The sequence below is a fragment of the Saccostrea echinata genome, unplaced genomic scaffold (genome assembly GCF_033153115.1).
Source record: "Saccostrea echinata isolate AGI-Se365-2 ecotype Australia unplaced genomic scaffold, CSIRO_AGI_Sech_v1 ptg000012l, whole genome shotgun sequence".
Lineage (NCBI taxonomy): Eukaryota > Metazoa > Mollusca > Bivalvia > Ostreida > Ostreidae > Saccostrea > Saccostrea echinata.
In genome coordinates this window covers 14,719,785-14,742,274 of record NW_026889761.1, presented here as the reverse complement: position 1 = coordinate 14,742,274, position 22,490 = coordinate 14,719,785, and the positions used below count along the sequence as shown (strand labels likewise).

Genomic DNA, 22,490 nt, shown 5'->3' with positions numbered 1-22,490 from the left:
TTACAGGAGGAAGCCAGAGAAGGTTGTAATGGGAACTCCCTCGGTGTTGTAGCCTCTACCAGCATATGCTCTGGCCCACACCGCGTCCCTCTGTTTAAGGAGGTTGGATCCTGACATCAAAAGTAATGAGAATTTTTTATCAAGTATATTTTTAGAATTTATACATATAGCTTAATTAAAAATCAAAACAAAAAAATGGGGTCAATGCGCTTCTTTTGGCGCTACAGAGCATTTAGTTTGACCTTTTTGCACTGTAAAAACGTCTTACACATAAATCAATTTTTAAGTTTTTCCTCCGATATTTTTTATTCAAATAAGTTTTGGGAACAAACACAGTCTTATTTCATCTTGAATAGACCCATTAAAATTTTTGACAACAAATTTTTTTTTAATTACTCCGCACGTTCAATTATTTGACCTTTTTGCACTCAAAAAATTTCATTTTGCTAGCATTACAAATTTAACAAGCAAAAAACTCATTTAAAAGTAATGACATTTTACTGAATTTAAGAAGAATGGTTAAAAGTATCTTGTATATTCAGAAAAGAAAGTTAAAAGTGGGGGTCTGTGATGTTAATTTTTAGATATTACTAAAATAGTGCTAATTTTGAGCTTAAATTAGGGTTATTTTTTTCTTGATTTTCACAATATATTTGATCTATTTATCAAATATAATGATTGAATTCATGACAGTTTATTAAATATATAATTTAGGACCAGTATAAAACAGTTCACTGCTCAAAATAATTCTGTGTGCAGACTGCATGTAAAAATAGGAATCCAAACTTAACATACTTTAAATACTTCGAAAGAGAAAAAATGATCATTTTCTTCTAAAAAACCTTCCGCCACAAAATATAGTTCCTCACTTAATGCTTTTGGTATGGAATTTAATCATGGAGTTTTAACTGAATATAGTTTAATTGGCATTGTAGAATCCAAACTTATTGTAAGAATTAAAACATTACGCAAATTTTTTTAAATATAGGTTAAAATAAAAATCTGCTCAAAAGCTCAGGAGCGAACCTCGTTAAGCTGCAGAAAAACCATGTTTACTCCCGTTTGATACGCTGAGCCTGACGATCCCAAGGTTCTTACTTTCGAAACCCCATTCATAACAATGTCTACCTTACTATGCTGTCTATTGTACTCGGAAACAGCAAGGAAGAAGATATAATCTCCATCAATTGGGGCAGTGAAGATACCGGTTGTCGGATTGTATCCACCACCAACATTGTTAATGACCGAGGGAAATATCAATGCTCCACTGTTCCAGCCACCATTGGAAAACGTCACTCCAACAGTAAAAGCCACTTTCTTCTGCCGACCTAATAATGAGATGAATGAAATCAATTCTTGAAACTAAAAAAGACCTAAGTATGACTGTGTTCTCGATTTTACATTTAAAAAATGAATGTAATATTTTTTTCTTTGACCGACGTATCAAAGAAAAAATTTGGACGGAAAACGTCATCAATGCGCGTAGCGCATTGATGAAAACGTTTTCTGTCCAAATTTTTTCTTTGATACGTCGGTCAAAGAAAAAAATATTACTTTCATTTCTTATCATTTTATTATGATTTTAAAATAATAAAATGAAACTTTCCTTAAGAAATGAATGTAATATTTTTTTCTTTGACCGACGTATCAAAGAAAAAATTTGGACGGAAAACGTCATCAATGCGCGTAGCGCATTGATGAAAACGTTTTCTGTCCAAATTTTTTCTTTGATACGTCGGTCAAAAAAAAAAAAATTACTTTCATTTCTTATCATTTAATTATGATTTTAAAATAATAAAATGAAACTTTCCTTCAGTTTACTATTAAATTTACGCATCAAAAACAGTGCGTAGGAATATATCAGAACAATGTTGCTGAAATTCAAAATGGCTATCTAGGCCTAACGAAGAAAAAACGTTCTCAAATATTGTCTTGTCACTACCAATCTTTTCTAACAATGATTAACAGTTCTTTAATTAACACAAAAAACTTACCTGTTGTGTTATCATTTTTTTGCTATATCCCAATGGGTATATTTCCCCCGGTAACCTATCTAGGTTCTTAAATTTAAAGGGATACTACTGGGATATCTTAACAACTCTTTCTATAGGTCACAGAAATTTTGGATTTCATTTGCGCATCTCTTCATCTGAATTTCAAACCGAACATATAAATATGTATCACAACCTGTCCATGCTGTAAAATCTGAAAGAGTCTGTTGCCTACTGTTTAACATTGAAAGAATTCCGTCCTCATTCATGCAGTGTCGTTTTTCTCGATCATTCGGTTCCTAACGGCATTTCCCCGCTTTGGTAGCATGAAAACATTTCTTCACAGTTCTATTGTTCATACCAGTTATCTCAAAGTCAAACATTTAACATTGGTATGCTGATTTCTTTCCTTCTTTCCCATTACTGTATTGTTGTCATGCAGACGATCTGATTTGTTTAGCAAAGGGGGATAATTCAAAAAGAAACGAAAGTAGAAAATAAGTCAGGAACGCAACGGACAAGTTTCGAAATTCAGGAAAATATCTATTAGAGAAAAAGTATTTAATTGTTCCTTCATGAACTTCTGGAAGCGGGAAATATACATGTAAAGACAGACAAAGTAGTTCCGGCTACTAAGTGCAAGCGAACTCCAAATTCTATTGATGCGGTTATCAAAAGAATTTTTTATCCAATCAGAATCAATTATTTTATAGAAATTAAATGATTTCAGTTTACTATTAAATTTACGCATCAAAAACAGTGCGTAGGAATATATCAGAACAATGTTGCTGAAATTCAAAATGGCTATCTAGGCCTAACGAAGAAAAAACGTTCTCAAATATTGTCTTGTCACTACCAACCTTTTCTAACAATGATTAACAGTTCTTTAATTAACACAAAAAACTTACCTGTTGTGTTATCATTTTTTTGCTATATCCCAATGGGTATATTTCCCCCGGTAACCTATCTAGGTTCGTAAATTTAACCCTCTTAGTGCCATTTATAATAGAATTACGTTATGACGTCGCTAGTACGTCATAGTAGTCTGTACGTTCTGCGTACCGAAATACCTTAACGTAACAGACAATTATTTCGATGTTCTTGAACAAATTCTTTTTATAAGGAGCGAATCCGGATTTGCACACCCCTTCCTGAATTTTGCAACCTGATCCTCATACATAGATCATTTTATTCATTCCACAAATAATTTAACAAAAAGGAATTTAATAATTTCTTATTCCCGTTTTATAAAAGACTAAAACTAATAAAGCTGATTGTAAAATCTTGCAAGTGCGATAAAATTTGCTTGCATAAAATTTATTTCAAAATATGAAAAAAAGTAACTTTCAAATGTGACGGAAAAAAAATATCTGGAATAAAATTCCAGTACATTTATTATATAATTATGTAGTTTGCTAAAGTTATAAAAATTATATAGTACCAGAGAAATCCCGGCAACTGCAATTAAGTAAAAAAAAAGTGAAGAACAAGTCGTTTTAAATTAATAGGGTATTCCTTGTATCGAGTAGTGAAGTGGCGTTTTTTGTAATGAATTGTCTCCCTGTGGAGGGCGTGGTTTATGTACGCAGTAGTGTAACAAACGCCTTCCAACCAATCAGATTCGACTAATGAACATGAAAGTATAATAAAAATTAAATTGTCAAAATTTTGGAAATATTACAATACCTTCGCTAAATAGTTCATCCTTGATTTTTTTTTTAATTTAAAACTAAGTTACGTGAAAAAAGTAACTGAGAAATCAAACCAAATACAAGTACGTAGTAAATGAATATGACTAAAACTCATTATTATATATTCCATGTAAAAATAATTTTATTCTTCATAATTAATAAGAGTGTGGAATTTCCTGAAACAATTTCCAACACACAACCCGACGGAACAATCAGGGCACCAAGTACGGATCCTTGTTCCGGCAAAGTTCCCTCTTTTTCCTGAACAAACAGCACATTTCATTCGCTTCTTTTCAGGGATCCAGTCTATGAAATGTTTGGCAGACAATCTAGCACATCTCAGTACACCAAGTCGTCCCCGTCTTGATCTTCCTTCCCTAAAATTTCCCAAAAGTCCCTTTATTATCTCTTTCTGAAATTGTAAGTGGTCCATTTTCTTCTGTATCACGAAGGAGGACTTGTAACATATATAGGCATTGACTGAAAGAGATAACGGATTGTTAAATAATACATAATAGCATTAATACGTGTTGCACATGCTTGTATTTTTGAGTCCTATATATATTCGCGAGAAGTAATTTAAAGTCAAGAAATGTTGCAAAATATGTATTACCTGCAGCCATCATCAAGAAACTGAACAGAATTTTCTTCCATAGTTTGAGACTACGAAACTGAGGTTCATACTGTGTAAGAAGCTGGTCACCTAGATCTACTCCGCCCATTGTTTCGTTATACTTGTGCACAACTCCTGGTGCTTTAACAATTTTTCCTTTGGTGTTAGCTTTTCGCATCATTCTAAATATGAAATGTGACATCATTAAATGCAGTCAACAATTTTAGAGTATTATGATAATATTATGTGATAAATCTACCTGGAACTTCCTGTAGTGCTGAGGAGAGTCACCTGTCGCCGATCACTGTACAGAACTGCCATCAAAGGACCTTGCGACTTCACAATCATGTCTCCCTTGGGCAAGCGGGTAGTTTTAAAACTAACTGGCATTCCCTTCCTCGAAGTAATAACTGTACCTGTGCCAAAAACTCCCCTGTCCCTTAAATCATGCAGAAGTTTGGGACTGGTAAACCAGCTGTCAATGGTCACGTGGTGTAGGTTACCAAAATGTGGTCTCATTAAATCCATTACGACTTTATATCTGAAATGATTTTGATAGTTATTTTTTTATGAACTAAACGAGTTATTTTCAAAATTCTAATACAACTGCACAGATCTAATTCTGCACTTAAAAATTATAGTTGAAATGACTTCGCAAGTGCTTGTGGTCAGCCCCCCCAGCCCCCTCCCCCCCTTTAAAGTCGATATGCACACCCAGGCTTAGGGACTGTTTTCAAAAAAGTGTTTAAAACTTATAGAGCATGTAAGTCACCCCTCTCCTTCCTATAGTGTGGACGGGTTGTATATGTATTAACAAGAATGATTTGATATTTTAACACTATAGAATTTACTTTTGAAGAAGAATAGTGTGATTAGAGTGGAATGTAGGGACAGCATGGTTAAAGACAATACCGAAACAAAATATGATGATACATTAAAATTTTGATGACATAAAGTATAGGTATCCATGATTTTTAAGGTCCGATATCCTAAAGGGGGAAGGGGGGGGGTTAATGTAAATAAAAACCAAAGTGACTTTTCTGTTCTATTTCATAATACAATAGGAGTATTTTTAATTTTAATTTTTTGTTGGAGTTCTTTCTATATGTTGGATATTGTAAAATGTTTAATATAAAAATGTTGTATGAAATAAAACATTTAAAAAAAAATACCAAGGTTTGGGGTGTATATATTTTGGAGGGGGGGGGGGGGTGTCTACATGTAGTGAATTTGTTGTTTTAGTTGATAATCTCTTTATGTTTGTGCAAGTTTCTTTCTCATTCCAATAATTAAGAAATGACTTTTGATGAAATATACCGAGCGATTTGCTTAAAAATAATTCCGATTGTATGTTATATTATTTTTTATAACATGATTGCGGAAGGAGTCCATACTTTATTTGTAAAAATTTGCAAACCTACCTCACCCACTTTACTTCATTGAACGTATCTACTAATTATTTTTTCGAGTTTATTAATTCCCCTTCATTATTAGCTACCATTTTGACACACATAGTTGTAATCATAGCTCTTTTGAATACTATTATTTGTTAAAATTAAAATATAAACTTCATATATATGCCATAATGAAAATACGATCATTTTACTAGTATTCAGACTTAGTATACACATCTATTAAATTAACACACCCTTGGCCAAGTGGATGATTCGGGCTGTTGTGTTTTCCCTGATAAATTTGGACATGATGTGTGTAACCGGTGTGCGACTCGGCTAACACCCAGGCCTTCACTCCCCATCTATGTGCCTTCTTGTTGGCAATATACTGCTTCAGGAAATGTCTGCCCTTGAATCCGATAATCCGTTCATCAATACAAACATTCTGTGAAAGCCTATCATAAAGACGGAACATTTAACAAGAGACAAAAAAAATTATATGAACAATGATAATAAATATGACACACAACTGATTATGAATTTCGGTATATATATATTTTTTTATAATTTCTACATGTATATGCATGTATAAAGTTTTGCATTTGTGCAAAAACCAATATAGATTTCTTATTAATTCTGCAAAACGAAATGCTCCTTAATAATTCTAGGCAATACATACATGTACATGTATGTTAAAAAGACATCGGATGGATGAATGAAAAAAAAATTCAATAATTATTCAAAATTAATACAGTGTATGTATCATTACTGTTCTGCATTCGAGAATTTTACCGACTTTATAATAAAAAGGATATATTTAAAAAGACGTGGAAATTTGATTTAAATTAAAAATTTTATCAAAAACGTCAAAATGTAATTTTATTATTAGTCAAGTAAATCAAGGAATATACCTATAATTCTTTTCAAATACGTCATTAAAAAAGTCGATGATTGGTCTCACTTTATGTAGCGGGTCAAAACCTGGTAGCCCCCTTTGAACATTCAGAGCATTGTCGTTGCAATGAAGGAATCGAAGTATTGCTTGGAATCGGTTTCTGGACATTACTTGAGAAAAGTTCGGAGTCTCTGTTATAAGATCACCGGAACCTCTCTCCCAGTATGACGCATAAGTTGGTTTCCGTACGACTCCCATCGCAAATACAAGGCCAAAAAAGCGCTCATTTCATCTTTGGTAATAGGTTTCCAATTATTTTCTCTTGCAAATGGAGTCCGCTGACGGATATTCATACTTTCTTCAGCAAAGCGGTTTGTCTCTTCTACAATAATGTCCAAAATGCAGCAGTCCTCATCTTTCAAAAACTTTTCAAAATAATCGAAAGGCACCATATTGGGTTCAAAATCAACTGGTCCGTGATCAGCTGTAAAATCAGGCAGCCTTGAAATAGTGAAAGAACTTGGATCCACCACCGTAAACCATGGACCATGATTGACTCTACCGACTAGAACATCAACATTATTATCGCTGTCGGTCGCATAGCTGTCATCACTATCAGTATCAGATGACATTTTCTTTTACAACTTCTACGTAATATTTGCATATTATGACGTCATAAAACGTACAAAAATTACGTCATTTTGAGAGAACAAATTGCACTTATCATATCTCATCATTTATAAAATCTAAATCATTCATTTTAAGGAAAATAAACATTACTTTATTTTATCTTTTATTTTTAACTCCGATGCGACATATGTGTCGTTTTGGCACTCAAATGACAGGCGACCAAAACGTCCCCGTGGCATTGAACTCTCTAGCGACATACATGTCGCTGCGGCACTAAGAGGGTAGCGCATTGATGAAAACGTTTTCTGTCCAAATTTTTTCTTTGATACGTCGGTCAAAGAAAAAAATATTACTTTCATTTCTTATCATTTAATTATGATTTTAAAATAATAAAATGAAACTTTCCTTCAGTTTACTATTAAATTTACGCATCAAAAACAGTGCGTAGGAATATATCAGAACAATGTTGCTGAAATTCAAAATGGCTATCTAGGCCTAACGAAGAAAAAACGTTCTCAAATATTGTCTTGTCACTACCAATCTTTTCTAACAATGATTAACAGTTCTTTAATTAACACAAAAAACTTACCTGTTGTGTTATCATTTTTTTGCTATATCCCAATGGGTATATTTCCCCGGTAACCTATCTAGGTTCTTAAATTTAAAGGGATACTACTGGGATATCTTAACAACTCTTTCTATAGGTCACAGAAATTTTGGATTTCATTTGCGCATCTCTTCATCTGAATTTCAAACCGAACATATAAATACACCTTAAATTCTGTAAATATATTCTTGGTGTTCATAAGAAAAGTACAAATTTTGCAGTATTGTCTGAATTGGGAAGGTTCCCCCTGCATTATGATATTGTCAAATTGTTAATCAAAAGTTGGTATAGATTTGAAAATTTGTCCACAGAATTTCCTTTACTTAAAGATGCATATGAATGTAGTAAAAATCTTTATGTACATGGAAAGAACTCATGGTTCGCATTTGTACAGAAATTAAGAAATATACTGAATATCAAAGATGAAGTAATTTGTTATGGGAAGCATAAATTTAAGTCACTCTGTCATAAAACCATATTAGATTATTATATAAAAAATTGGTATACAAGTCAACAAAGTTATACTGATGGTAAATTAAGCACATATGTAAAACTCAAACAAAATTGGGGTTATGAGAATTATTTATCAGTAGTTAAAAATTTTCATCACAGAAAATCTCTATGTAAATTAAGAATTTCTTGTCACAGATTGCAAATTGAAGTGGGAAGATTTACCAACATCCCTCGTGAAGATCGATTATGCAATAGATGTAACTCTAACAGTGTAGATGATGAAACTCATTTTCTCATAACATGTAAAAAATATGATCATCAAAGAAAAGAAATTTTTCAATCAATTAAAAGTAAATTTCCCAATTTCTCGGCATTAGATGATGAACAAAAACTTTTTTGGTTACTCAATACTGAAGACAAAGAAACTCTTAATTCTGTGGGCAAATTCATAAATGATAACATGTTGTAGTAGTCATACAGTTTTATATATAGTATTCCCTTTAACTGAAATAGTACAATATTATTGTTGAAATGAGTAATGTCATTTACAAGTTGTTATACTATCCATTGGCATATCTTTTCTTTATTATTGTAATAATTTCATACTTGTCTGTTATGGGCTCTAAATTAGAAAATAAATGTTCTGTTCTGTTCTGTTCTGTTCTGTTCTGTATAAATATGTATCACAACCTGTCCATGCTGTAAAATCTGAAAGAGTCTGTTGCCTACTGTTTAACATTGAAAGAATTCCGTCCTCATTCATGCAGTGTCGTTTTTCTCGATCATTCGGTTCCTAACGGCATTTCCCCGCTTTGGTAGCATGAAAACATTTCTTCACAGTTCTATTGTTCATACCAGTTATCTCAAAGTCAAACATTTAACATTGGTATGCTGATTTCTTTCCTTCTTTCCCATTACTGTATTGTTGTCATGCAGACGATCTGATTTGTTTAGCAAAGGGGGATAATTCAAAAAGAAACGAAAGTAGAAAATAAGTCAGGAACGCAACGGACAAGTTTCGAAATTCAGGAAAATATCTATTAGAGAAAAAGTATTTAATTGTTCCTTCATGAACTTCTGGAAGCGGGAAATATACATGTAAAGACAGACAAAGTAGTTCCGGCTACTAAGTGCAAGCGAACTCCAAATTCTATTGATGCGGTTATCAAAAGAATTTTTTATCCAATCAGAATCAATTATTTTATAGAAATTAAATGATATAATAATGATGTCAATCACATTTAGCTCATGTTTCAGGCTCGTAGGAAGCAATTTCATTTGGGAGGAGGCCTTCTCGTGACCTTTTAACCTCTCTATAGGGTATCTAGAGAAAACCAATAAAAAACTTATACGGTAAGTCACATGTACCATAGCACTCTCAGATTTCCTAATACGGCAGAGAGATGATGTATAAGTTGCAGATAAATTTCCTAATATGGTTTGTCACCTGACATAATTATAATTTCACGCGCTATACACTGTGCATATATATTACATTTTATTGCACATTTTGTGCACTTGCAATCAAAAAGCGAAAATAGACAAACACAGCGCAATGAGCATGGATCTGGATTTTCTTGAACTTCCGCAAAATTTTGAATGGGACATTTCTATCGATGATCAAGCTTTCTCACAGATAGGCCAGTTGATAGAGGACGAAGTAAGCGTGTTTGATGGTATTGGGGATTTATCTCTTACTCAAGCGGATTTTAATTTGACCCAGGAGCCGGTTACACCTGAAAATGTTATACAGCAGTTAGACCATTCTGACGATCGATTTGGAAAGTTTAACGATGACGACGATATGGAAAAGCCTTCTAAAGTCTACCGAGAATAAATTAAAAGATTTAAAATTTAATTGATTTTGTATGCAATTTAAGACATGCACCGCCTATAGGTTATGAAGGCTCCGCCCATGGGTTATGGTGTAGATAACCCATAGTTAAAACAATAGAAAACATGGCTGCCTATGGTACATGAAAGACAAAAATATGTCATAATTATGGCATAAAGAAAAGAGTTTCAAAAATACCGTAAGTTGTCATATTCATTCGGAACATCTCCAGAGATGCCACTGTAGCAGATAACTTCAGTCGTTCAATCTGAGACTGCTTCAATTCAGCTTTCAGGCTCTCTATTGTAGAATTCATGTCACCTTGAAATAAATGTCGGTATATTATAATTTTTTTCTTATCCCCCCTCTCCCCATTTTCCTCTTTTTTTTACATTTAACACTCAGACCTTTTCATCTCCGAATTTTACATCTGTATTTCTTTTGTTTCATATTTACTCGAACCTCTAGTAACAATTTATAAAATGATGTAGAATGTTTTGAAATGATTTACCAAAAAATGTTGATACAGATTCAGCTTGAGACTTCTCGAGTTTGGAAACTGTCGCTTTAAGTTTGTTGTCGGTTGACAATAATTTCTTTTTGAGATTGTCTATCGAAGAATTCTCAGTTTTGAAAATCGCCATGCACCTTTCTTCGATGGAATCAGGAATATGACTTCCGACATCGCGTGTTTGTGATTTTAAATCAAGCAAGGTTACCGACATATAACGAACTTCAATTTTAATGTCCGCTATTGTATCCGAAATATTTTTCTCAAACATTTTTCGTTCATCCTCGATTTTTATTTGAAAGTCTTGATTGTTCTGCAGAATCTTTGTAATATATTCATCAATATTCTCAAGGTGTTGTTTGTGTGCATAACTTTCATTTTTCAACAAACTGTTTTCACGTTTCAATATTTTCACTACTCTTTTTAATTCATCAGCAGAAGCCTGATACTCGACAATCTTTTTTTCGGCTGCAGCGAGGTTTTGTAACGTATTTACATTAATCACAGGGATCGTACCTGGTCAATTCCAGGGTTTGGGGTGTTCAACATTAACTGATTAAAAACTGATTGGTATAATTTAAGTGGACTGCCGAAATATACAAATATGTCCTAACCTTATCTAGGTAAACAATAATCAAATGGTGAATCAATATAACAATCGGAGGCAAGCAATGGTAGTCCTAACCTAACACTAATTAAAATAGAGCCCAGTCGCCCTCAGACTACCGCATATACTGTAGGATGCCTTATTCAGGACGGACAGTATATGTGATAGCCCTTCAACCACTACACTCACTGTAGGATGCCTTATTCAGGACGGACAATGAGTATAGCAGCCTGGACGGACTGGTCAGCCAATGCAGACGAGATCCAACAAACTATGGTTAGCCTCCATACTGGAGGTCAACCTCTTTTGTGGCAGGCCTCAACTGGTTTGGCCTTCCAATTCTCTCTCTAACTGTAAAACAGGCGAGGAATATTTAATGTGAATACTTCATTCACGGCACTCGTCTTCTAACCTTGGCTGCGTCCGAAGAACAACTCCAGACGACTGCAGAGTCTCGGTATTTATACACGATTGATGTCACGTGATGTCATCAGTGACTAATTGAGAACTCTGCATGGTCGTATCTGAAAATTCCGGAATCATTACACTGCCCATGCCTCCGATGACATGCGTCCCGCATGTACAAATTTGAAACTAATTACTTCTTAAATTTAGCTGAATGTTGAATAAACAGCAAATTGATTTCAAAGTTGCAGTGTATATACAAAAAAAAAAACAAAAAAAAAACAATATATACAACTATGTACAACTAGTTCGAACCGAAGGTCAGCGGAACTCTATCTTGACTTAAAGTGCCTTACTTAAGAGTCTGTAGTTGCATCTGTCTACCGCTGGTAGATTTCCAAACACACTCTGTGCTTGACCTCTCAAAGCAACGTCTAAGTACATCCCCCTCTCAGCCAGAGTCCATCTGTTCAGTTCTGCACAGACATCAAAGTGAGACTTAAAATCAGCCCATGACGAACTTCCATCAAATTTATCTGGTTTCACCATGGCGTTTTTCCGTTTGTCAGCCTGTGTAATATTCTCAGGGCGGCGTGTTGTAATGTTTGTCTCATTCAGCAAGGGAAACTCGTGCCTGGATGTACTAGCATGGTATGGTGTGCTCGTGATAGAAATCCTTTCTGGCTCGCCATTAACAGCTCTTCTTAAATCGCTAAGATTGTCAGGCCTAGTATACATATTTGGTAGGGTGCTCGTCCTAACAGTTTTTGGTCTTGCGCCCTTACTCGTGTAATCTTGGTCATCAATGGTAGTCCGCCTACTTTCAGGCAGTCCAGAATCTCTGGCGGCTGTCCTTGCTTGACCTTTATTAATACTAGTCTGAAGCCTACTTATTTCCTGCTCTAAGGCAGTCATCTCAGCATTCATGTCACTCTCAGACATATCAATAATTTTCAAAAATAAATTACTCGTCAAAAATCAACAAAGACAAAAAGATAACATATATAAACTTTAATGATTGAATGCAACCCCAAATCCCACCGCTGACACCAAATTTTTGTAACGTATTTACATTAATCACAGAGATCGTACCTGGTCAATTCCAGGGTTTGGGGTGTTCAACATTAACTGATTAAAAACTGATTGGTATAATTTAAGTGGACTGCCGAAATATACAAATATGTCCTAACCTTATCTAGGTAAACAATAATCAAATGGTGAATCAATATAACAATCGGAGGCAAGCAATGGTAGTCCTAACCTAACACTAATTAAAATAGAGCCCAGTCGCCCTCAGACTACCGCATATACTGTAGGATGCCTTATTCAGGACGGACAGTATATGTGATAGCCCTTCAACCACTACACTCACTGTAGGATGCCTTATTCAGGACGGACAATGAGTATAGCAGCCTGGACGGACTGGTCAGCCAATGCAGACGAGATCCAACAAACTATGGTTAGCCTCCATACTGGAGGTCAACCTCGTTTGTGGCAGGCCTCAACTGGTTTGGCCTTCCAATTCTCTCTCTAACTGTAAAACAGGCGAGGAATATTTAATGTGAATACTTCATTCACGGCACTCGTCTTCTAACCTTGGCTACGTCCGAAGAACAACTCCAGACGACTGCAGAGTCTCGGTATTTATGGGAAAAGAGTACCAATTATTTTCCCATAGAACTCTATACAAACCTTCTGCTCTCTCAGTACTCTACTAATTCAATTTCAGACAAATCCTTGGCACCATTTGAAACTTTATTCTGAGTGCACATAAAAAAGCCCGGAAAAAATACAGGGTCCCATGGCGTTTATAGGTCAAAATTGCAGTTGTTTACAACTTATAGCGATCGGCAGTAAATGACACTATGCCAAAAATATCAACCCCCACTCCTACAATCTCCCCTGGTATTTCTATATTTTCTGTAATATTCCTACATTCCATCATTTATTTCAAACATTAATATTTTTACTTTAAAATGAAAATAATTATATACCTGAATTCAGCCAATCGGGTAACACACACTATTCAGTACTCTATACTACTTTGTGTAACAAACAAAACCACGTGTACATCCGGGGATTTGGTACTCTCATTCCTATATGGATATACACGATTGATGTCACGTGATGTCATCAGTGACTAATTGAGAACTCTGCATGGTCGTATCTGAAAATTCCGGAATCATTACAGTTTTCTTTCAAGGTCAACATATCTTTCGTCACAACTTGAACATCTTTTACCAAGGCCATTCTGTTTAAAGTCTCTTGATTCAGAAGTTGATGAAAAATTCGACGTTTTGTGCATCCATTCTGCCAATGTCTGTGAAATTGCGTTCGTTCTTGTCTGTGAGTGGTGAGAAAGACTCAACATCATCAATGGTGACAAACAACAACAAAAGGAAACAGGATGTATTCATTGTATCACCCAAGTCGTATTACTGAATTTAATTCACACAGCCAGTTTTTACACTAAAATGTCTAAGTTGGCATTAAATATATATAATATTCTCCCTCTTGAGATAATAAAAATAAGCTTGCATAATCTGTGACTCGCCGAAAACGGTTATCACTACATGGTACAATGTCAGAATATGAAATCTCCACAACTGAGATCATATTTTATTGAAGAATAGAAATTAAGACCCTTTTAACCATTTTCCTGATAAATCGTGTTTAGATACTTTATTTATATTAAGTTGTCAGTAGTATTTTTGCACTTAATTGTCAATTTGAAAGACGTTAGAATGGTATTTCTATCGATATAATGCAAGGGAATTTAAACAAAATTTTAATTAGAAGTACCATTTTGATATACTTTAAGTATCCAACCCTTTACAAATCTGCTCTCAAGTGCTTTAATTGGCCATTTATAAATAGAACAGGACTGGTACTCTTTGTAAGTAGGTGGTATTGGTTAGAACATTACTTATAAACACTTATAAACAGTTTTCCCCTTTAAAATCCGGCCAGTTTATGCCCCTGTTTAGGAAGTTCGGCTTTTAGGATACTCTTTTTCTGCATGTGTGCGAAAAACTATCAAACTTAAAATTCTGGTTATCATTTTCAATTTTTTATTTGAAATATATACTGTTGTATAAGTATATTGGGATATTGAATTTTTAATACCTTATCGATCATACCAGCACACATGCGTTAATGTTTTTATCATAATACAGCTTCCAAGTACTGGAATAACATTGCCTTGAGGAATTTGGAAATAGATAATCTGTCCTCGAAAATGTTGAAAATAAATAAACTGTCCTCAACTGGAAAGAAAAATAAATACAATACAATATTTATTGGCGCAAACACAATCACAATAATTGGCAAAGACAAAATATATAAGAATCATCAATTGTTCACATATTTGATATTTTTTTCCTTGAAAAAAAAATCATCAAGTTCCTTTCAAAAGTTAACATATGATTATTGTATTTTTGGCAGTTGAATAGAAAATGAAATTCATCTTCAGTCTCTTAGACTGTTGCAGTGTTGCAAATATTATACACCTATTTACTGGCTATGAGGACAATAGCAAGTTTATCGTTCCCCAAGACAGCAACTATTTCCCGAGGCGCAGCCGAGGGAAATAGTTGCTGTCGAGGGGGGCGATAAACTTGCTATTGTCCTCATAGCCAGTAAATAGGTGTTTTATTATACCGAAGCCGACTTTACTTGTGTTACATCACAATCTGGATAAAACCAGAAGAGCTCTGAAATGAAAAGCGAGGGAAACGGAATGCTGCCGGTGAATAGTTTGATGACTAAATGTATTTCACCATGGGCTAATAGCACAAAAACTGTTCCACGGTTTAAAAAAAATAGCAGGTTTATTCGCCATATTTTTATATAGAAAAAATTCATAGAGGTATAATAATATTTAATATTTGCAACACTGCAACACATCTAAGAGACTGAAGATGAAACCGTGGAATAGTTTTTGAGCAAGTAAATAAGTAAATAGGTGTATAATATATGTCCTTACCTTGTGCTACGTACGTAACCAACCCCCCCCCCCCCCCTTCACGAAATAGAGCTTTGTAGTTGTGTGTTTTTTGGTTTTTGGTTTTTTTTGGATGAAAAAGAAAATAAATAATCTGTGTCTGATTATCTTGGAAATAAATATAAATAATCCGTCCTTCGATCACTGGCAGGAACATAAATAATCTGACTCGACAAAATTTGCCAGCCCCCACCCCCATGAATCAAATGGTCGCCCCCCTTAAGGACAGTAAGGCTGATTTTACTTGTGTTATTTTTTTTTACAATAAATTGAAAGAAATATCGACAAATAAAACTGTATATATTTTTTTTAAAGTCAAATGTCAATCTTTTATAAAACATTGTCGGCATGTTTGTCTTGAGGTATTATTTCGTGTAAAAAAAAATATCTACATTCGAGACTTGTAATTTAAGACTTTTTATTACACTAAAGCCCCAAACATGAGGTATGTTAGTATGTACAAAAATTTAATAAACATGTGGTTCGTTTTCTAATTAAAGTTATCCAACTTGAAGGAACTCTTCTATGTCTCCATAACTACTTGAAACAAAGGGGATTCATCCGATTCTTAGCACTATAACTATTTTTTTTCATGATATTTGGAAGTATTTACGGCTGAACTACAATGTAATAACGAAAAGGTGTGTTACTACATTGACAGTTTTATACGTTGAGGAAATATCATTTACTTTTTTTGCAAAAATCAAATGTTTACGTGATGTCCGAATTTCCTCTGCAATTTAATTTTTGCAGCATATATTAACTTGTAAATCTATAATATACAAAGTAACGATTAGAAAATTAATATTTTTAAGCTCGAACGATTTTGTTTTGTTTTTTTAAAGAGATTTTGTAAAAGATGTTACTCAAATTAATGAAAATATAGGCCTAGTCATAGGAAAGTTTAATAAATTTGATTCATTAGCCTATATTTTATTTAAATGTATTAAATCTATTATTAGCAGTTACTATCGTGATCACAATTTTTACTTTAATTGATGTTTACTTTATTTTTCAGATACATAACTACACCTGTAAATGAATTCATTCATTGAATTAAATTAAATTCTTTCTCGTGAATGATGACAGCGTATAATTTTACTTCACGTAAACAGCTGAAAAATCTACTGAATGATGTGGAAGGTGTTCAGAAACATGATATTCATTCATATGCAGGAGGTCACTTGAATGAAGCTTTTTTGTATAAACCACCCTCATCATGGGCAAGTAGCAAGTGGACTGCTGGGAAGGGTAAGAGAATATCACTTGTTGAAAAAAGCACAATCCCAGTTGCTAATGTAAGAAAATCTACCCAGAGAGAGGCCAAAATGAAGGAGACATTGTATGACTTCAGTGTGGGAACGACAGGTAGTTTACCCCTATATCCCAGTGAGATAAACATGGCTTCACAAATACGATACAAAAATGTGAAGACCCCAGTTAGTACGATTGGGACCACTATAGGAACCACAGATGACCGTCCTGAGTCCACAAAGAGGAATCCAAGTGCCGCATCTAAGAAGTCTATTTACACAGAACTCCAAGATGGTGTTTTAGTGGAAGAGCTCAAAGCTGAGGAAGTAATGTTGCCTGGGAACAGTCGGCGATCAAAAAGGCTACCCCCTATGGAAGAAGAAAATGAAGAATATGATGTTATGGAAAACATTCAGAAAAGTCTTCAGATGGACAACTTGTTAACCTTCAGACACCAGTTTTTGCCCACTCATCATATTGGGGTTACCAAAAGGGATCAATATGAAAAACTAAAATCAATGGAAGATCAAGTCATTGGATTAAAAGATGCATCTGAACAGCATGTACTATCTGGTGTGAAAGCTGTGAAACACTTAGAAAAAAGGCTACAGGAGGTAATTAGATTTTATGTAAAACACTTTAAAAGCTTTATGTAATAGAACTGTTAATGACCATCAATATTAACAATAGTAATAAGTACAATGTAATGGATAAACATGATTAACTGAAGTCCGGGACACATCTACATGTAACACGCAAAACAAAAAAATCTGTCATCATTAACTTAACTACGTCAGTCTCTGGGTTTTGAATTTGTAATTCTAAATACCATATAATGGTTATTTTCTGCAGTTATAACATTATGTAAATTACAAATTCTTGTGGAACATGTCCCTTTTTTTATTAAATTTCCAAAATAAATGCACTGTAGAATACATGATACATTATGATTTAATCATTATAATTTTCTCAGATTTTCAAACTGATTTGATAGATGTTTGATTACATGATGTACTTACGTCTGTCTCAATCTCTTTTATGTTTTTACAGGAGCTTGAGACACTTGACTTCATTGATGATCACAGACCCAACTTTCACAAACTCCAAGTTTATAGTAATGTTTTAGAGGATTTAATAGAAGAGAGTCCAACATTTTCATATATACTAAGGGATATAAAGGTACATAAACTTTTAATTAGTCTAGTTTTCTTTAAAATTTTCTAAACAGTATTAGTTTATGAAGAAGCATGAATCAGTTATGAAATATATGATGTTTATATCAACATATTTACATTACCAATACATTTTCCTTATGATTCTTTGCAAATTAGAGGACTGTTCATTTTCTCATGAACTACCATGGATTAGCATGAATATCTCTATTGTTACGTCATAATACCGTACTCGTAGTTCATGTCCTCATGAATCTTCAAAAATTAAATTCATTTCTTAAAAATATAAAATAGATTCTTATGAATTTTTGGGATAAACATCTGTATTATTACAGGTATATATAATCATTATACTTATATCTTAAAAAAACTCTACTCATAGATATGTTAAACTTTATCCTTTATTTTTTTTATTTTTTTTTCTTGTAAATGTGGGAAGATTACTATGTACAGTTTCCATTTGAAAAAGTGATCCAGTGGTGGATCCAGAAATTTCAGAATGGGAGGGTGCAGTACCTGGGGTGCCTTGAGCCTCCAGGTACTGCAGGGCAAAACCCTGATAGGTGCCCATGGGAGGAAGGGGGCAATGCCTCTGAAAGCTGCTGAATTTTGACAAAAGACATTAATATTTTAGTTTCTGAAGTTAATTGTGATTTCATAAATTTGCTTTAAAAATCTCTTTCAGACTGAATATGACAATTATATCTCCAAACTCCTTGACCAACAGTCCCCAGATCACACCAAGAAACTCCGAACACAGGTAGAGCTGATGGTGTTCCGTGGGACCTCACGCCCCAAAGAGCTGGAGGAAGCTGAAAACAAAGTGGTGAAGTTAGAAGATAAAGCCAAGTCCTTGTTAGAAAATAATGAGAGGTGGGGTAACATTGAAGCGCACAAAATGTATAATATATACCGGTATTTAACAGAATATTGGAATATGCTTTGTACTTTGCTTTGTTCAGGATCAGCTCACACTTACATTCACATGTAGATTCCTTAATGTATGAAGCAATATGTTTATTGAGTATTCAAGCAAAATGAAGAACGGTCTTTAGTAGAATTAAATTACTGAGAAAGTATGTTACTTGTTATATGCACCATATGACAATGCTGATTCAATTATTTCTCAATCATTAATTCATGTCACCTTCATCACGTTCATAAATTGTTCATAATTTATTTTTGGTGTAAAGTAATCACATTCGATTTTATACATGTCTGACTATTTTCTGGTTTTCTAATCAGTGCTTGAAGGAAGATTTAAATTTATTCCAAGTTTTGGCTCATACACATGGATACTATGTGTGTGTGTTGGGGGGGGGGGGGACTTTAAAAAATTAATTAAGATATTTGAACAGCATTTACAGTCTGCTTATGCATCAGTTTTTGCAACACTTGAATTTTTAAAAGTGTTTTACAAGTGATCTAAGTATTTTCATGCAAATTGATACAGACTAGTGATTTCACAGAAATATAGTAATCACAAAATAGAAGGAAACAACAACACTTAAATGGACACCTTTCATGAAGAAATCTATTCAATTAAAAAAAGAAAGCAAATTATATTTGTTAAATCAATGTCAATGTCAAATTCTTTATAAACCTTGTAATACCAATAAAGGAAGCAATTATAAACTTTCTTTGTTTAGGAAAGCTGACTTTGGTGACTTATCAGAATGTAAATGTAATTTTAGGTTAAGAAAAGCCTTACTGGAGGAGGAGGAACTGTTAGCTCGGGAGCCAAGTGAGCCAGGTAATAATCCCTCTCTCTTTCTCCCTCTCTCTCTCTCTAAGTTTATACATGTATTGGTATTTCCTCACTATAAATGTAACATGATTCAGCAAGAGTTGCAGAACTTGTTATTATACAACATTAAAGAAAACATTTAAAAAAAACTTTGTGTTATAACATTGTTTGAATGCATGAATAATACCTTTCAAGAGATAAATTTCAAGAACACTATTTTCACAATTATTTTCTTTCATAATGTTCTTTAGCACAAACCAGAACACTTAACATTGAATAAATTAAGTTGATCTCAATGAACCTAACCCTTCTCCTATGTAAAATGTTTCAGGGAAAAAAAGTCTACTTTTTTAAATTGAATTTTTAAAGTTATGCTTTATAGAACCAAGAATACAACTAGCCAGTGCTTACCATGAAGAACCCACAGCTGAACTTGCAGATGAAATAGAACATGTTAAAGCACTAATCCTCGAAAAGTTGGATGACCTGAATGCACTCCGCACAAAGTTACGAGAAGAGTATGTCCCCCTGACTGTGTGCACTCATTTGGAACAATGTATTAAAGAAACTGAGGTATGCACCACCCTATTAATAATTTGTTCAGGCATTTTATTGTACATGCAGGTGTAAAATATTTGAAAACTGTACCATTTCAAAATGCATGCCAAAATCATGATAGATAAACATCTTTGCTAGTTTTAAATTTTATATGAATGTGTGAACTGTTAAAGAATTGTACAGTCCTTCTTGTTGACATTTTTTAAGTTTGAAAAACTTTGCATCATATTGTACATGTTATGACTTTTTTTAATGTAAATTTAAGAAGTCATGTATAAATAAAGTTTACAATACGAGGTAAACTTTCATATAGCTCTGTCAATGTGAAAGAATTAGTCTGTCTCCTTGTCCTAGACAATGAAATACTGGTAAATGTTAAAACTGGTAAAAGTAAAGCTGAGGTTTGAAAATGGATTGTTTCTTTATAACAGGTAGAGGTTCAGAAGCTGCTAAAACAGAATGAATACCTGGAGAGGAGTATATCAGAAATGGAGACAGATTTACGGGAGGCTATTCAGGATGCCGACACCAGTGAAAGAGACGCTAGGTAAGGAATATAAAGTCAAACCTCTCGAACTCAATGGGACCGAGAAAAAACTTCAAGATACCTGAGAGTTCGAGATATCAAGGGTAAAATACTTAAAAAATACATGATAAGAACTTCCCAATCACTTTGAAATATCCATGGTATTCGAGATATCCGTGTTCGAGATACTGAAGTTCTCAACTGTATTTGCACAACCTCCTTAGAGAGGAGTAGCTGAAAAAAGTCTGGGTTCAACAGCCCAAAAGTTCATTTTCAGTTATCTTTTAGTTAAGGCTATTTTGTGATATATGCAGTTGAACTCAGTATCTCGAACTTTGATATCTCGAATACCATAGATATGTCGAAGTCATTTGAAAGTCCCATGCTTGAGGTATTTTACCCTCAAGATCTTGAACCCTCAGATATCTGGAAGTTTTTTCTCAGTCCAGTTGAGTTCAAGATAACAAGGTGTGACTGTTAGTAGAAATTAACTGTCTTTTTGTGTGGCTTAGTCCTGGTCATGTGTTTGGACAGTTACTTGGCCATAATGCAGCGTAACATATAAAATATCCACATCTCTGAAGATCCTTTGCTAGATACAGTGACTTTTGAACATGATTGTATTCATATTTTCAAGCTGGGCCATGAATAAAATATCATTAAATCATATTATGCATGAGAAAGCTTTTAAAAAATGTATATTTTTTTAAAAGAATTTCATATGATGTTGTTTGCTATCATTTGCACTTTGTTATTTTCTTCAGGCGCATATGGAGGAAAGTGAACTCTCGGAAAGGTCTGCCGCACATGCCCAATGAAAAGAACGGAACAACAGAAAGTGATGATGACGATGATGATGAAAGCAAGTGGAACTGGTACATTTCATAATACAGAACTTTGTCACAGAATTCATCTATCTAAGTGGTGTCACAAACTGCAGAAAGTCTAGTCGGAATAAATGTTTAATAGATTTTTAATCTGTTCATGTTAAAGATGCTTAATACATGTAAATGTAGCAGTACAACTTCCAGAACTGTCTCCACAGCATTATAACACCAGTTGTCAAAACCAAGTGACCTTTTAAGTATGTTTTACTTCATACTGCTGAATGCAATTATTTTATATAGATACTTTAAATGTGATATATTTCTGTAATTATTTTGTTTGTTATTGTACTGTTTATATTGAACTGTTGATTGATTGAAGATGAATAATTTATAATAAATATTTACAACTGACCATTTGTCTATTCAGTGTTCCTTTGTCAACAGAGCAAAGCAGTGGCGGATTCAGAAATTTCATAACGGGGGAAGGGGGGGGGGGGGGGGCAGTAGTATCATTTTATCAATATATGTACTAAACTGGACTAAACCGAAGGTAAATGCTTGTTATACAAACAAAAACAACATTTAAAAAAATTCAAACGGGGGGGGGGGGGGGGGGGCGCTGGCTCCGCCTTTGCAAAATGTACAAATGTACGTGCAGTAAATATTTAAATATTAATATGAACTAGGTAGTACATGTACATGTATCTAGTAATGATACCATGGACTCGGTGATATAACAGTAACTTAGTTCAATATTTTTAATACTTTTAAT

The 22,490-nt window shown here is 33.9% G+C and overlaps 3 protein-coding genes across 3 annotated transcripts; 1 reads left to right on the top strand and 2 right to left on the bottom strand.

The window, feature by feature from the left end:
- On the bottom strand, window positions 1-10,680 carry LOC133185050 (cerebellin-3-like). Its single transcript, XM_061320114.1, has 4 exons — window positions 10,620-10,680; window positions 10,307-10,429; window positions 1,027-1,328; window positions 1-90 (listed from the first exon to the last, which is right to left on the bottom strand). The coding sequence occupies exons 2-4, from the start codon at window positions 10,422-10,424 to the stop codon at window positions 1-3; spliced, it is 510 nt and encodes a 169-aa protein (XP_061176098.1). The 5' UTR covers window positions 10,425-10,429; window positions 10,620-10,680.
- LOC133185616 (piggyBac transposable element-derived protein 4-like) lies at window positions 3,818-4,823 on the bottom strand. Its single transcript, XM_061320930.1, has 3 exons — window positions 4,555-4,823; window positions 4,296-4,477; window positions 3,818-4,162 (listed from the first exon to the last, which is right to left on the bottom strand). The coding sequence occupies exons 1-3, from the start codon at window positions 4,821-4,823 to the stop codon at window positions 3,825-3,827; spliced, it is 789 nt and encodes a 262-aa protein (XP_061176914.1). The 3' UTR covers window positions 3,818-3,824.
- Window positions 10,681-16,191: 5,511 nt separating the features above from the next.
- Window positions 16,192-22,110, top strand: LOC133185411 (uncharacterized). The gene is made up of 8 exons (XM_061320597.1): window positions 16,192-16,275; window positions 16,653-17,502; window positions 17,939-18,067; window positions 18,746-18,933; window positions 19,755-19,813; window positions 20,190-20,380; window positions 20,797-20,912; window positions 21,656-22,110. Exons 2-8 carry the CDS (start codon window positions 16,714-16,716, stop codon window positions 21,777-21,779), a joined length of 1,596 nt encoding a protein of 531 aa, XP_061176581.1. The 5' UTR covers window positions 16,192-16,275; window positions 16,653-16,713; the 3' UTR covers window positions 21,780-22,110.
- The last annotated feature ends 380 nt before the right edge of the window (window positions 22,111-22,490 follow it).